Genomic DNA, 16,477 nt, shown 5'->3' with positions numbered 1-16,477 from the left:
GTTGTTTTTTTTTGTTTTTTTTTTGGGGTGGGGGGGTGGGGGGGGGGTCAGACATCCACACTATTTCGCTTTCTATGCCTTTTTGGAGCCTTGTCCAGCCACAAACAAGATGACAAGTCCAAGATGTTTTTTGTTTTGATGATTGTTATCACAAGGGGTGCTCTGTATGTGCATCACATTTCTTTGGCGGGAATTTTGTGTTGTCTGATTATTGTTATTATTATTTATATATTTTTTTTTTGTTATCTCAGTACACAGAAATATTCTTTATATCGGGGGTGTCCAAAGTGATTTTTAGGGGCAATTATAAATACATTTTTGTGTTATAAAAATCTAAATAATTTGCTGGTGCCATTTAATTAGATCTAATTACATTGATCAAAACATTTTTATTTTATTTTTATTAACTCTGATTTAAAAGCTCTCCTAATTTTGTCTCTTTAAAAATGTATCTTTTTATAATAATGGCAATATCATATCAATAATATAAAATGGAATACATTTCTGAATTAACACATTCACCTCCAGGGTTTTTGTCATTTTCACTCAAATTGGAGGACCACATAATATTGAGCTTTAAAACGACATGAACATTCTATGCAGCGTAAGAAACTTTAGACTCTCTTCTTGCATCAGAAAAAAAGAGTTAATTCCTAAATTATAAAGGTCTGGAGTTATCTGAGATTGAAATGAGGGCGGCTGTACAACATACAATACATCCATATTGATCGCGCTTTAACAACATCTGAAGCTGGAACAAAGCGCTAACATGGACAAAAGGCAAATGCTGCCCTCTTATGCAAGGGAAAAAAATTGCCAGAGGTCTGACCAGTCCTTTATCGGCACCCCCCTCGCAAGAAAAACCATAACCATAACAAATTCAGGAATGGCGCTCCACGTCATATTTTAAATTCCCGAATAAATTCGGGAATGGCAGTGAATGAGTTAACAGTGAAAAACGAGGGATTACTGTACATTAAAATCCTCCCTTTTTTGATATAAAACATGTGAAATTTGCGACGATATACACATGGTAAAAATCTGAGTTACATTTTGGACACCCCTGGTTTTAAAGAGATACAAGTTAGGGATGGGCAACATCCATTTATTGATCGCAAGGAATCCAGTTGATTGTTAATGAGATCCACAAAATGGCCGCCTACGTCGGAAGAGAAGATCTTTTCCCAAAATAGTTTTTTTTTTTTTATAAAGCTATTCGTCCATGAATTGGTGGATAATTTTATAACATGGTGCCCATCCCCATCGATGAGTTTATGTCACAAGTCGGATCTCGGGTGACATTTTGTTCAGAATTACACATTCATAATGCCTTAGTGTGAACTTGAGAATCGTGTGATTGTATGTCTGCAAATACTCGACCTAGGTTTCAATGGAAAAAAAAGAAAGAAATGAAAAAAAAGGCTTTTATTTTTCTTCTTCTTTTGGCCTAAGTGCATGAAGAGAGCATGAAGTGCATCGCCGCCCCCCCCCCCCCCTCTCAAATCTGGCTATTCACAAAAAGAGGCTCCGCCTCCCAAGCCCCCGCATTATGAATGTGTTAAAAGCAGGCGAGGCTCTCCACTCCAAATTGGAACATTAAATAGAATTCAAATCCACTTTTCTCGCCACTTGGCATCGGAAATATTTTCAAGTAAATGCCTTGAAAGGATAGACGAGATGGCGGTAGGGTTGGGGGAGGCGAGGGGATGAAATGATCACGTTTTGTGTGTACTGTATAGAATCTTTTCGGACTGAAATTATCTTCACTCGTCTTGTCTTTATACCAGAAAGCAGGAGAAACATCCTGTAAAGGCGGCGGGGTAGGGAGAGAGGGGTGAGAAAATTACATGCGTTACTGTCAAAAAAAGCATAATTTTGGTTTGAAAATGTTTTTTTTTTTTGTAATTACATATCTGTGTGTGTTTCAATGTAACCGTTGTCGGGGTGGAAATAAAGTGTCTGTTTTTTTTCTTTCATCTATATATGTTTTTGTGAGCTGGAGTGCAGAAGATGTCCGTTAAAGTCACTGACGTCAATTACGTTTTTTGTTGTTGTTTTTTTTAAAACAAGGTGTCGACAAATTGTTAAAACCTAGCATACCGTTTGGCTAAGTGCATAAGTGCCAAAGCTGTATTTAAACGTTTTTAGAAAACAACACAACACATTTGAAATCCAAGATTGCGGTTAACTTGATTCGATTTTTGTCAACTACTATCACCTGGAATACAGAGAATCCATTTTTTTTTTACAATAGGTTCAAAATGAGGCTAGCAATGTGTCGGTTAGCATTAGCACAGCATTCTGGGAGTCTTTATGTATTTATTATGTTATAGTCACCCATTCATGCACTCTAGAACACCCCGCGAGCCGATTAATATGGATTTTTTTAGCCATTTGCCAAGCTGTCGACAAATGGCTAAAACCTAGCATACCGTTTGGCTAAGTGCATAAGTGCCAAAGTTGTATTTAAAACGTTTTTAGAAAACAACACAACACATTTGAAATCCAAGATTGCGGTTAACTTGATTCGATTTTTGTCAACTACTATCACCTGGAATACAGAGAATCCATTTTTTTGTTACAATAGGTTCAAAATGAGGCTAGCAATGTGTCGGTTAGCATTAGCACAGCATTCTGGGAGTCTTTATGTATTTATTATGCTATAGTCACCCATTCATGCCCTCTAGAACCCCCCGCGAGCCGATTAATATGGTTTTTTTTTGCCATTTGTCAAGCTGTCGACAAATGGCTAAAACCTAGCATACCGTTTGGCTAAGTGCATAAGTGCCAAAGTTGTATTTAAAACGTTTTTAGAAAACAACACAACACATTTGAAATCCAAGATTGCGGTTAACTTGATTCGATTTTTGTCAACTACTATCACCTGGAATACAGAGAATCCGTTTTTTTAGTTACAATAGGTTCAAAATGAGGCTAGCAATGTGTCGGTTAGCATTAGCACAGCATTCTGGGAGTCTTTATGTATTTATTATGTTATAGTCACCCATTCATGCACTCTCGAACCCCCCGCGAGCCGATTAATATGGATTTTTTTAGCCATTTGTCAAGCTGTCGACAAATGGCTAAAACCTAGCATACCGTTTGGCTAAGTGCATAAGTGCCAAAGTTGTATTTAAAACGTTTTAGGAAAACAACACAACAAATTTGAAATACAAGACTCCCGTTGCCATGATTGAATTTTTTTGTGAACTACCATCACCTGGATCACAAAAAAATCAAAATAGAAAGTAAAATGGTGGTCAATTTCAAACTGATCGTTCTATTGTTGTAATGCAGTATTCCGCCATAGGGGGCGACAAAGCTTTACACCCTCCAGCTTTTTAGTTACAATAGGTTCAAAATGAAGCTATCAGAATGTTAGTTAGCATAATCGCAACTTGATGGGAGTCTTTAGGTATTTATTATATGTTGTTTTCGAAAATTCCCTCCCAAAATAAAACACCTACTATGGGTGGAACTTGGCCTGAAAGTTTAATTAACAGTTGGATATTTCATGTATTAATTTTATCCCCCCCCCCCCCCCCCCCCCCCCCCGGTTACACCGACAACCAATTAGCTTGTTGAGGGCACGCCATACAAAAGTGAGTGTGACAACTGAGCGCCGGTGAAGCCCGTATACATTTTCTTTTTAATCAAACAGATGCGCCCGGTGACTGTTTCCTCAGTCTCGCTAATTAAAACATGGCACCCGCTAATGAACGCGGAGACTCGGGCATCTGCTTCCCCCTGGACGCTCATCAATCATTTAGCGCGGGCATCTCAGAAGCCGCCCGCCTTCGTCCGAAACTGACTTTTAATGTGAGAAATCAAAATCGATAAAGAAATAAATGAAGACGAGCTGCGAACTCACCCGGACGACCAAATTAGCTAGGCGTTAGCATTTGTGTCTTTTTGTCTTCTGTCCTTGTCCTTCCGTCTTTCTACATGTGAGTTGTTTTCCCTCCCACTCCCCCCGTGTCCAAAACTGTCTGTCCTTTCTCCAGGTCTTCTCCCTCGGTGAGAGGACGTCGCGTGGCTCAGGTCAACCTGGAAAGTCGCTTGACGTCCTCCCAGCCGCCACCGCCGCCTCCGCCGTCGTTGTCGTCGCTTCTATCCGCAGTCACTCATTTATCATTCGGTCATTCTGTCTTTTCATACACTGCACAGTGAGACCTCAACTTACGAACTTCATTGGTTCCCAGACAGAGTGTGTAAGGTGAAAAGTGTGTATCTCAAAAAAAAAATTCCATAGGAAACCATTAAAATGGGAATAATCCGTTCCCGTGTTTGCATAAAATATACTTTTCAACTAAATAAGCCTTAAAACTACACACAACATACCTTATTCTATGTATAATAAATGTGCTATTGTATTGTAATGAAAGAAATACACTGAATTGTAACATAAAGTCACTTTATTTACATTTGTGATGGTCATTTATGGCTTGATGGAATGGCGTTGGAGGTCGAAGGTATAAGGGAATTGCTGTTTGGAAAGAGAGGCACATTACATGAGGATTGTAATTAAAGAAATAAACTGTGCTGTAAAATAAAGTTTTATTGACCTTTTTGATGGTTGTTGATGGCTTATGGAAGGAGAGTCACCTTCCATAAGGACTGTTGGTAACTTAACCTCTGGTGCTGTTCGGTCGTGTGCTTCCGCCGAAGATCACTCCGCCAGCCGTGGTGGGTGTGTATTATGAAAATAGTGCTTATTATAAGGTTTAATTTTCATAAATTTGACGTTTATAAGACGAAAAGTTTGTAAGTTGAGGTCTCACTGTACTTCTATTTTTCTTTTGTCCAAATTGGAAATGTTGCTTCTATTCATTCCCTCCGAATGAAGCGTTCACTTGGTGGCGAGACGATAGTAGGTAGCTTATCAGATTCCGGAGGGATGTGTCATAAACATGATGCTATCGGTCAGGATTTTTTAAAAATATATATGTATGGGAAATTACATCTCAGATTTACTTACATAAACCTTCATGATCGGCAGAGGTTAGCGCCGCAAAATGGCACCAGGCTCAATTCTGACAAAAATGAATCTATATCGCTGTTTCTTCTTAATGTTTACTCGTCAAACTAAACATCAAACGCAGAGAATGAGGTGTGTAGTAGTGAAAAACGTTTTTTCACATTTAAAGCTAGCTAACCTAAAGGATACACTATGTTGCTAGCTTAATAATAATAATACATTCAATTTATAAGCGCCTTTCAGAACTCTCAAGGTCACTTTACAGTCACAGGATAAGTTTTTCTTTGGGTAGAGCAGCGGCAGCCACACGTGCCAGCGTTCACTCAACCCGGAAGTAACTGAAATAGCTAAAAGCTAGCTAATTCATAGCGAATATATGGCTAGCTAGATAGATATATAGCTATTTAGCAAATAGATAGTCAGCTAGATAGCTAGCTAGATAGCTATTAAGCTAATAGATAGCCAACTAGATTGCTCATAGATTGCCAGCCAGATAGCTAGCCAGCCTGCACGATAGCTAATATATAGCAAATAGATTGAAAATAGATAGCAAATAGCTAGCTACCTAGGTAGCTAGCCAGGGCAGTTCTTGATGAAAAAAAGAGTTTAGTCTTTCCGTGTGCTAGCTTGACGCTACGTTGGGCTGTTCTCACCCTTTTAGCAACAAATTGAGCACAAACAGACAATACAATGACTCGGTCATGCTTTCTTTATCCTCTGCGAAGACTGACCGGTGTTCCGTGAAATGTTAAGACCACTCAATGAACAGCATAGATGGGTCTGTTTAGTTCTGTCTTTCCCGTATGTTTTTTTAATGCAACGGAATGTGATGAAATGCTGTTTATCAAATAATGTTTGTCAAATAAATTTTCTACAGTTGCTAAATGAAGGTTTTAATATTGGAAAAGGTGGTGGGAGGGAGGGTAGGGGGATGAGGTCATTAATGCAGTCGCCATCAACGCCCGCGCTAATTAAGTTCACGGCACATTTAAAGGTTAACATAACACGCGAGTTTGTGTTACCCGATAACAGGTAACCATGACGACATGAACAGAACAACGCATTGGCAATCATCGCAGATTATTTGGGTGTTTTTTTTTTTTCGTGGTTCTAACTGAAAAATGACAACAAAAATAAATATATTAGCTCGCTGGCTAGCTATCTATTTGCTGTATATTAGCTATCTGGCTAGCTAGCTGGCTATCTAGCTAGCTATTAGCTAACTATCTCGCTCGCTAGCTAATAGCTAGCTACCTAGCTTTCTATCTATTTGAGTTATTCCGGGTTGAGTGAACGCTGGCGCTTGTGGCTGCCGCTGCTCACAGAAAAAAATCCCGTGAGTGTAAAGTGACCTTGAGAGTTTTGAAAGGTGTTGAACGGTGAGAAATGAAATGTATTATTATTATTATTCCAGTTTTTTTATTATGCCGTCGTCGCCTACCCCCCCCCCCCTTTTCTGTACATTCATCGCATGATTTATTGCGGCTGTTAAAATGTAAATGAAGCGGCTAGGATGGGGGGCGCGTTTATATGTGTGTTTACCAGGCATAGGAACCCGACGGAGAGGAAGATGTCCAATTAGAAATCAATTGAGCGTGTGTTGCCGGAAAATGTATTTGCGGCAAAAAAAAAATAATAATAATAAAAATGAAATTGAGGGGCTATCACTCATCGTGACAGCGCGGTAGACGACGAGGGTCCTGCGGCCATGTAAACCATTAGCCGCCGCAACCCCGGTGTTCTCAATATACATGACCTTTAAAGGACAACCAACCGCCATTTTTTTTTTGTTTGCTAACTGACATCAGAAAAACGTTTTATGGCATCTGAAATATCCAAAACACACAGGCTGATATTTTTAGTCAAATGCAAAAAAATAAAAATGAGTTAGTGGCCAAAAACGACTTCAAAATGACCTCGGATATGGCGACAGTTCTTTCGTCAAATGTTAAAACGGGAAGTCAATCACCCAAAATATTGTTTTTACAAATAGCTATCCAGCTATCTAGCTACCTATCTTGCTAGCTAGCTATTTGATATCTATTTGCTATCTAGTTCATTGGCCACTAGCTATCTCGCGAGCTAGCTATCTCGCTAACTATCTATTTGCTATTTCGCTCCCTGGCCGGCTATCTAGCTAGCTAGCTATTGGCTATTTAGCTATTTAGCTGGCTGTCTATCTATCTAGCTAGCTATTAGATATTGGATTGGATTGGATATGCCTTTATGTATGCCTTTCTATATCTATTGGCTAGCTAGCTAGCTTTCTATCCATTTACTTCTGGGTTGAGTGAACGCTGGCGCGTGTGGCTGCCGCTGCTCACCCACAGAAAAAATTATCCTGTGACTGTAAAGTGACCTTGAGAGTTTTGCAAGGCGCTAATAATTCAAATGTATTATTATTATGATTATAAATGTGTTTGGTACGCTTCCATTTTGTTTAATACCATCTGAGCGACGGCGGCCATTTTGTCACTTTCTGTTGACTTTTGCCGAATAACTATGATGTCATTTTCAGTTGACAGCAATTATTTTTAAAATGGCCATCAATACTTAGCGGCATTTTTAACCATTTGTTGTCCTCCCTGTCCGACCTTCCTATGGTTGTCACATTTCCAGGCGCCTCGGGCTCCGGCTTGAGCACAGGCGCCATCGTGGGCATCCTCATCGTGGTCTTCTTCGCCCTGCTAGTAGCCGTGGACGTCACTTGCTACTTCCTCAACAAGTGCGGCCTTCTCATGTGCATTGCCGTCAACTTCTGCGGGAAAACCGGTCCGGGAACCAAAAACAAGGACATTGAGGAGGGCAAGGCGAACTTCACGTAAGACCTAAAAATTCTGGAAAGAAACACCAAGAACATCTTTCAGATATAATAGATTTGAAAAAGATGGACATGTTCTTGTATTCACAGAAAGGACGAGTCCAAGGAGCCCATTGTTGAAGTGAGAACTGAGGAGGAGCCAACACAGAACCAGGGCGGAGTAGTACCCGCGGAACCCAATGAGACTACGCCTCTGACAGAACCTGAGTGAGTCTTAATAGAATGCTTGTCTTCTTATCAGCCAGCTAGTTTTCCTAATAAGCTAGTTTTGCTAGCAAGCTATTTTTTGTAGCGAGCTAGTTTTGCAGGCGAGCCAGTTTTTTTATAACGAGCTAGTTTCGCCAGCGAGCTATTTTTCCTAGCGAGCTAGTTTTGCTAGCAAGCTAGTTTAGCTAGTGAGCTAGTTTTGCTAATTAGCTAGTTTTGCTAACAAGCTAGTTTTGATCACAAGCTAGTTTTTGCGAGTGACCTAGTTTAGCTAGCGGGTTATTTTTTTCTGGCAAGCTAGTTTTGCTAGCGAGATAATTTAGCTAGCGATCTAGTTTTTCTAGCGAGCTAGTTTTGCTCGCCAGCTGCTTTTGCTAGCGAGATAGTTTAGCAAGCGAGCTACTTTCGATAGTGGGCTAGTCTAGCTAGAAAGCTAGTTTTGCTAGTGAGCTAGTTTTGCTAACGAGCTAGTTTGACTCGTGAGCTAGTTTTTGCTCATGAGCTAGTCTCGCTAGCGAGCTAGTTTTGCTCGTGAGATAGTTTTGCTAGCGAGCTAGTTTAGCGAGTGAGCTATTTTTTTCTAGAAATCTAGTTTTGCTAGCGACGTATTTTTTTCTAGCGAGCTAGTTTCGCCAGCAATCTAGTTTCGCCAGCCATCTAGTTTTGCTAGCGAGCTCGTTAGCTAGATGGATAGAGATAACTAGCTGGCTCTGCCAGACACGCTGTATATGAATTATTTGCTTCATTTCTCCCAATTCCTGATTTTTTTGTGTGTGTTCTAATGTGTTCTTAACAGAAGTTTGTTAAGCAGAATCCAAAAAACAAATTTACTTTTGACGTTTTAAAGGTTAGAGCTAGCCTTGGTGTCCAAAGTTAGCATTCCTGGTATGAGTTGGGGAACAGAATTTAGGAGAATTGTTTCATATTTTTTTTAAACACTGAAATATCTGCTACCCCCCCCCCAATCCCTCCCCCAAAAAATATATATAGAAATGTGTTATCTATTTAAGTCAGGGGTCCCATACCAAACATGTTTACAGTTGTTTTGAAGCTTGTTTTGTGTTGCTAACATTTGGCTTATTGAGATACAACACTAAGCCTTAATTCTACCTCCTCCTCACTACCCCTCCTTTCTTTAAAATCCACCCTCACTTTTCTGCTGCTGCTGCCATCCCTCACCTTTAACCGCCTCATTGACACCCCCCAAACCCCACCCCCAAAAAAAACACAGGTCCATCGCCAATGCGACTAATTCGGACGCAGAGAGATTTAGCACGCCGCAAATCAGCCCGCCCCACGCCAAGGACAACCCCCAGGAAAGCCACCCCGCCTCTCAGTCGAATACGCTAGAAAGTCAACCCAACGTTGGGCGTCTGGTTGACTTGAGCGACGCTCCAAAAGGCGAACCGGTCACAGAGCTAATAAAGGCTAACGGCGAGCGGCCGCAGAAGCAGTCCGAGGTCCCCGAAAGTCAAGTAGAAGGCCCGATTAAGGACGCACCTCACACCCTGAGCGCAGAGCCCGCCACGCACCCTCAAAATGAGTATGAACGTTTGCATTTCTACATTCGTATCTTCTGCACCGGTAGTATCCTATTGCCTCAAAAACGAGAACTTGAAAAGGATGTTTTTATCCAAAGCTAGCCAAAGTGTTGCAAGCTAGCTTTAGCATCACTTCAGAATGTTTGCTACAAACAAAATAGACACGAATTACTAAAAATAGTTTGTTGTAACCTCTCGTGTAGAAGATTATCTTACGGCGTGGGTACATATTTCATGATTTAACTTTTCTAGTAGCCTAAATTAGCAATCGGGATGCTAGCAGTGCAGAAGTATCATTTTCCACCTCGCTCGCTATCTCCATGTCCAACGTCATCGACGAACCCATCGCAACTTCACGTCTTCTGTTTACCTGCTAAGAATACCTGGAAACCCTTCATGACATCATTTTTGTTTTGGTTTTCGGAACATGTCCGTCAAAGTGTTTCAGCTTAAAACAAAACAACAACATCCTGCAACTAGCGTAGCGTAATTAGCATTAGCGTGCACAGTAGCGTCAATTAGCATTTCAACATACATTCCCACTCAAATGTGAGGAAATATATGGAAAACTTTTAGATATTTCTAAATTATATTTAGAAGAAAACTGTTTTCATTCATTGAAGGTGCGCCTTATAGTCCGGTGCGCTTTATATATGGAAAAAGTTGGAAAAGGCACCATTTATTGGGGGTGCGCCTTATACTCCGGTGCGCCTTATACACTGGAAAATATGGTAGATATACAATCTTTAATTTAATTGTTTTACATGTAATTTACGTTACTGCGTGGCAGTGCACGCTAATGCTAATTAGGCTACGGAACATGAGTTGCGGGATGTTTTTATGTTGGAAAAACAGTTTTAGATGTACGTACATGTACGTTTTCCATATATAAGGCGCACCTTCAATGAATGAAAAAAAGTTTTCCAAATACAATATATAAATATAGAAAAGTTTTCCATATATTTTCTCACATTTGAGTGGGAATTTATGTTGAAATGCTAATTTACACTACTGCGCAGCGGTGCACGCTAATGCTAATCAAGCTATGCTAGTTGCGGGATGTTTTTTTTTTTAAATAACGATTTCAGGCATTACTTGTACAACAATTAAATTAAAAATTATTATAATAATAATACATTTTATTTCAAGCACCTTTCCAAACTCTCAAGGACACTTTATAGTCACAGGATATTTTTTCTGCGGGTGAGCAGCGGCAGACACATGCACCAGCGATCACTCAACCCGGAAGTAACTCAAAATTCCAACTTTTAATGCCAGAAATTTGACTTTGGACTCAGGATTTCTGACATTGGACTCAGGATTTCCGACTTTTGACTCAGGATTTCAGACTTTTTCTGCGGGTGAGCAGCGGCAGCCACACGCACTAGCGATCACTCAACCCGGAAGTAACTCAAAATTCCAACTTTTAAAGCCAGAAATCTGACTTCGGACTCAGGATTTCCGACTTTTGACTCAGGATTTCAGACTTTTGACTCAAAATTCCGACTTTTGACTCAAAATAAGGTACTCAATTGTAGATGACATATCCGACAGACTATCCTCGCTTATACCGCCCCCCTTCCCTTCTAAGATAACAGATTTCCATCATCCGCTATTATTCTCATATTTTCTCCACGCGTATGCGGTTATAAAGGCTCTATAACGTACTAATCCTCTATTTCTTTCATTCATTGTGTCTCCCATGTCTTTATTATCAACGCCGGGTGTCGCAGTGATCCCATTATGTGTGAAACACACTTCCAAAAAGGGGTTGAGGGCAGTGGGTTGGGGGGGGGGGGGAGGTGGAGGTCAATTTCCCACAAAAGCTAACAGGAGCTTTACTTGTGTTCCTCATAGCAATAAAACGAAAGACGACATCAAGATGGAGGCTAACAACACCGCGGTGGAGGTGAAGACGATCCCGAACGAGGCGCCGAAGACCAACGGCAACGAGAGCAAAGCGTAATAAGGGAGGTCGAGGGGGGGGTCAGGGTTGGTTGGGAGGGGGGTTTTGGGGGAGTGGGGGCGGGGGTTAGGGTCACAGTCACTGAAATCCCGACAATTTTTACATGGTGAGCAACGGAAAAGCAAAAACGGTCAATGATGACGCGTGTGAGGGCCGTTCTGAAGTGGGAGGGGCCAAACTAAATTGTCAAAAAGTACAAAAAAAAACAAAAAAAGAAAAAGTTTTTAATGTTACAGGTATAAAATCATTGTATAAGTTGTAATACCGTCACAGAAAAAAAAAGTCATCGTGATCCAAGAAAAAAGTCGTAATTTCACGTAAAAGTTATCATTTTGTGACACTCAAGTTGTCATGAGAAAGAAAAATACCCGAATTTGATCAGAATTTGTAAATTTTGCTAACAAAATAATAATAATAATAATTAGACATCACTGTGAGAAAATGGTGACGATTTTAACAAACTTAACGTTAAAGGACAACCGACACCATGTTTTTGTTTTATAACTAACATCAGAAAAACGTTTTATAGCATCTAAATACCCAAAACACACAGGCTGATATTTTTAGTTAAATTTAGTCAAAAAACACCAATAAAAATGACTTAAAATGTCCCAAAACTGCCACAAAATGACCTCGGAGATGCCGAGATTCAGAAAGTCCCGCCCCCTTGTTCGTGACGTCACGCAAGGACGTCTTTCCTTGCTCTCGAATCAAAACAATGGCTTCAGATTTGGAGAAGATGCTTTCTTGTTACTCATCCATGAATATGATTCAAATAGTTCTGAAGGGGAAAGCATAAATGTTTGCCATCAATTAAAAAAAGTCCTTCCGTATCAATTCAAGCCATCAGAACTCCATTGTAGCGTCACAGAAAATGCACAAGATGGCGCCCAAGCTCCGTTGGAAATGGGCTGATTTGTCTGCTGGGAATTTGTGTCAACTAGTATCAACTAGTAGTCTTGGTGCAACACACAACGATTAACCATGGCGCTATTTATGTGGTTTTCTTCTAATTTCGCCATCAACACGTAGTTTTCAGACCAGAAAAAAGTACCCAAAATGCATTGTGTGTCGCTTTCTTGGTCAGGGGCGTTCCTGACGTGACGTCACGTCAGGAATCGTCACCAACTCAAAAACAAGACTTCCTGAATATTCAACGTGAGTCTTAAAATGTAAAATATAGCTATATGGGGTGGAATCTTTGTAAAATGTGCTCAGTAGAAGTCATTTGAAGTGATTTTACAAATGATGGACACAACTTGTCCGGAGGCGTCGGTTGTCCTTTAAGTGTCTCAAAAATACAAAAAAAAATAGATCATTCAAAAATAAAAAAGCATAAGAAAATGAATGACAGCCATTGATGTTATAACAATTATGACAGTGGATTTTTTTAATAATTAGCAAGTTGTCAATCACTTTTTACATGACAAAAAAAATGACATAATTTGACGTAAAAGTTTTTTTTTTTTTTTTAATACTCGTTACGTCACGAGAAAGAAAAATACCCAAATTTGATCCGGATAAATTTGTAAATTTTGCTAACAAAATAATCATAATTAGACATGAATGTGAGAAAATGGTGACAATTTTACAAAATTAATGTTAAGTGTCTCAAAAATACAAAAAAAGTCATAATTCAAAAATAAAAAAAGCATAAGAAAATGAATGACAGCTGTTGTTATTCTAAAAATTATGACAGTCGATTTTTTTTAAATAATTAGCAAGTTGTCAATCACAATTTGACATGACAAGAAAAAATCAGTCTGATTAAAAATATAACAAAAAAAACCTACATGAAAAATTAGACAAAACCATTTTTTTCTCCATTTTTTAAAATGTTTCTTCAGCCGTTGTCGGACATTTCGGTCCTCATCCGAAAAGCTTCGTCAGCGAACTAAATTTGTGCTGGAAGCTCTGGCCCTATATATATCCCTAATGTCCAGAGGTGGCGGTGCCAAACCTCTGCTTTGATTGGTCCCTGCTCTAAGGTTGGACAGGGAGCAGTGGACTACTCCCTAAAGCTAATCTGATTACTTATTTTGGTCCGTCTGATTTTTTTTGTTTAACGTTAAAACCAAAATTTTGTCAAATTGCGACTATGGCCTCTGGCTATTCTATTTTTTTTTTAATCACGTTTTCTTTTCCGCGTGGCCCTGTCATGCTCCGTCACACCCGACACAAAAACCATCGAGATTTGATAGGATTGAACTGTGTTGGACTGTAGCTTTATTTTTCACTCACAACAGCCTTCACGAAAAAGAGCAAAAAAAAAAGAAGAAAAAAAAGCTTTGCTGTATTTACATCATTCGTGTGACTTATCGCCATTTTTTTTTTGCCGTTATTGTGAATGAATTTGTGTACATGATTGCCTCGTTAGCTTTTTTTCGGATTTAGTCATGACGTTAGCATTCCGATGTTTTTGGGGGGGAGGCGTCACATGGGGGGAGGGGTTATTTGTTTTTTTTTTTGTTTTTTGCGAAGTTACTGTATTTCTGTACATGTTGCTGTCGTTGGGTTCTTATTGTGATAATGTTATTATATATTTTTTTTTTCTTCGACAAATTCGACATCGTATGATTCTTTAAAAAAAATCATGACACACACGCAAAACCTTTTACGATGACACTCGCCATTCAATTTCCGACGTTGGATTTTTACGATCATTTTTTTGTTGTTTTTATTATTCCATTGGCCAACAAATAATAATAATAATAATATTTTGAGACCATTTGCAAAATAATCTTACAAAATTATTTTCTGAAAGGAAGATGAAAGGAAAGTGGAGTTGTTAGCTTAGCCGCAATATTAAACAAGCTATTCGATTTTTCACAATTGACACATTTTTGCCTTGTAAATGAGTGCAATCTCACTGCCTTTTTTTGTAGTTGCTTCTTCTCAAACTGCAACTGTGAATGTGTGAGACCATTGTGTCCCCTCCCCCCCACTCGGAATTTGCATCGCAGTATACGTTAGCCGTTTGGTACACACTCATCAACCTTAGCAAACTGGAAATGACATAGTGCCTTTGAATACCGCCATAGTTACGTACATTCCCGTTTTCCTCGCCATCTTTTTTTTCTAATATTTGTTGACATAATTATCTATTATAAGTAAGTATAGCTTAAGTACGTATAACTTTTCTTTAGCTGTATAACTTTTCTTATTATATATATTCTTATTATTATTATAATCATGTCATTTCTAACCGCCTTTCAAAACCCTCAAGGTCACTTTATAGTCACAGGATCCTTTTTTTTTTTGTGGGAGAGCAGCGGCAGCCACACACGCCTGCGTTCACTCAACCCGGAAGTAATGCAAATAGATAGAAAGCTATCTAGCTAGCCAACAGATAGCTAATAGATAGCTAATAATAACCTAATAATTAGCTAATAATAAGATAATAATGAGCTAATAATAAAATAATAATAATATTAGTAATAATAATAATAATAATAATAATCATAATAATAATAATAATCATAATAATAATAATAATAATACATTTAATTTCTAAGCGCCTTTTCAAACTCTCAAGGACACTTTACAGTCATACCGCATTGTGAAGGAAAACACAAATTCGCTATCTCCAAAATAAATGTTAAATATTACAAAATAAAATAGTACAAAATAAAATGTTGCTCCACATAATACAAGCTTCCCTTTTTAAATTGACATTTTTTTGAATTGAATTTACGAATATGGAATATTTTCTTCCATATTCTCACGATTTAGATGCACCTCTATACAAAATAATGTAAATTAATACAAAAATAACCTGTGACAGGATTTCAGACCCTAAAATAAAAATACATCAAGTCAACTTAATGACTCTGAAAAGGACCAGGATGTTTTGCTACTTTCTGCTCAGCTCTCATACTCCTTTTTTTTTCCTCTCTGGGGGCGGGTGTTGTTTGAATCATCTCCTTTTTTTGACCCACAAATTGCCTGCGTACAAAAACAAAGTCGAGTTATTATCATTGCAGCCAGGCGTCATTTCACTGTGTTTGTATTCTTCGTCGTTGGTGATAGCCAAGCCTTTTTTTGTCATTTGTCTGCCGAGTGTCTCATTTTCGCTTCACAACAGCTCTGAAATGTCATTGAGAAAGAAATCAAAAAAGAAAGTGAAGAATTAAAAAAAGAATAATGATGAAAATAAACATTTGTTGATGGTTCATCTTTGAAAATGAGGCTGCTGTTTTTTCAGTAGTTTATCCACGCGGGATATTTTCTTTGTTTTGGAACATTAACTATGATACATTAATCAATTTTTCCATTGTATTATTCCGTATTTAATGATGAAGAATATCTATCTATCTATCTATCTATCTATCTATCTATCTATCTATCTATCTATCTATCTATCTATCTATCTATCTATCGAGAGAGAGATAGTTTGTTTATATATACAGTATATATATATATATATATATATATATATATTATTTTTTTTCCCATGGAGATGGATATAGATATAGGTAGGTAGACACTATCTATATATACACACTAGCTATATATACACGTTATCTACCTACATATACACACAATCTATCTATATATACACACTATCTATATATATATATATATATATATATATATATATATATATATATATATATATGACTTTATGTTACTTCCGGGTTGAGTGAACCCTGGCGCGTGTGTTATTATTATTATTATTATTATTATTATTATTATTATTATTATTATTATCTATACTGTATATGTAGGTAGTGGAGAGATTTGTGGTGTATTTATTCTTACTGTCCACCAGAGGGTAGCAGATTCCTATTTTCTCTCAAATCGAATACATTTTATACCCCCAAACCAAATCATATGAAAAATAAACTTCATACTTCAACAACTAACCTAATATAAGCTACATCCAATAATTTTGTGTTTCGTTAAATTGCGCCGAGCTTTGTTCAAATAAATAAATTATGTTTTTTTTTTTGTTGTTGTTGTTT

At 38.2% G+C, this 16,477-nt stretch overlaps 1 protein-coding gene across 5 annotated transcripts in view; it reads left to right on the top strand.

Moving 5' to 3' along the window:
* The window catches only part of ncam1a (neural cell adhesion molecule 1a), a 172,117-nt gene extending 160,585 nt beyond the window's left edge, over positions 1-11,532 (top strand). For 3 of the 5 annotated variants that reach the window (XM_089016838.1, XM_089016837.1, XM_089016841.1), the window contains 4 exons: positions 7,598-7,799; positions 7,890-8,006; positions 9,238-9,549; positions 11,405-11,528. In XM_089016838.1, coding sequence (XP_088872964.1) covers positions 7,598-7,799; positions 7,890-8,006; positions 9,238-9,549; positions 11,405-11,513 — 740 coding nt within the window. In that variant the 3' untranslated portion in view covers positions 11,514-11,528. Of the gene's footprint in view, positions 1-7,597; positions 7,800-7,889; positions 8,007-9,237; positions 9,550-11,404 lie in introns of all 5 variants that reach the window. The other 2 variants (XM_089016840.1, XM_089016839.1) reach the window with 1 other exon arrangement.
* Positions 11,533-16,477: the final 4,945 nt, after the last annotated feature.

Source organism: Hippocampus bargibanti, linkage group LG16 (genome assembly GCF_051943395.1).
Source record: "Hippocampus bargibanti isolate YZ-2025 linkage group LG16, ASM5194339v1, whole genome shotgun sequence".
Lineage (NCBI taxonomy): Eukaryota > Metazoa > Chordata > Actinopteri > Syngnathiformes > Syngnathidae > Hippocampus > Hippocampus bargibanti.
This window is presented reverse-complemented; position numbering and strand designations above follow the sequence as displayed.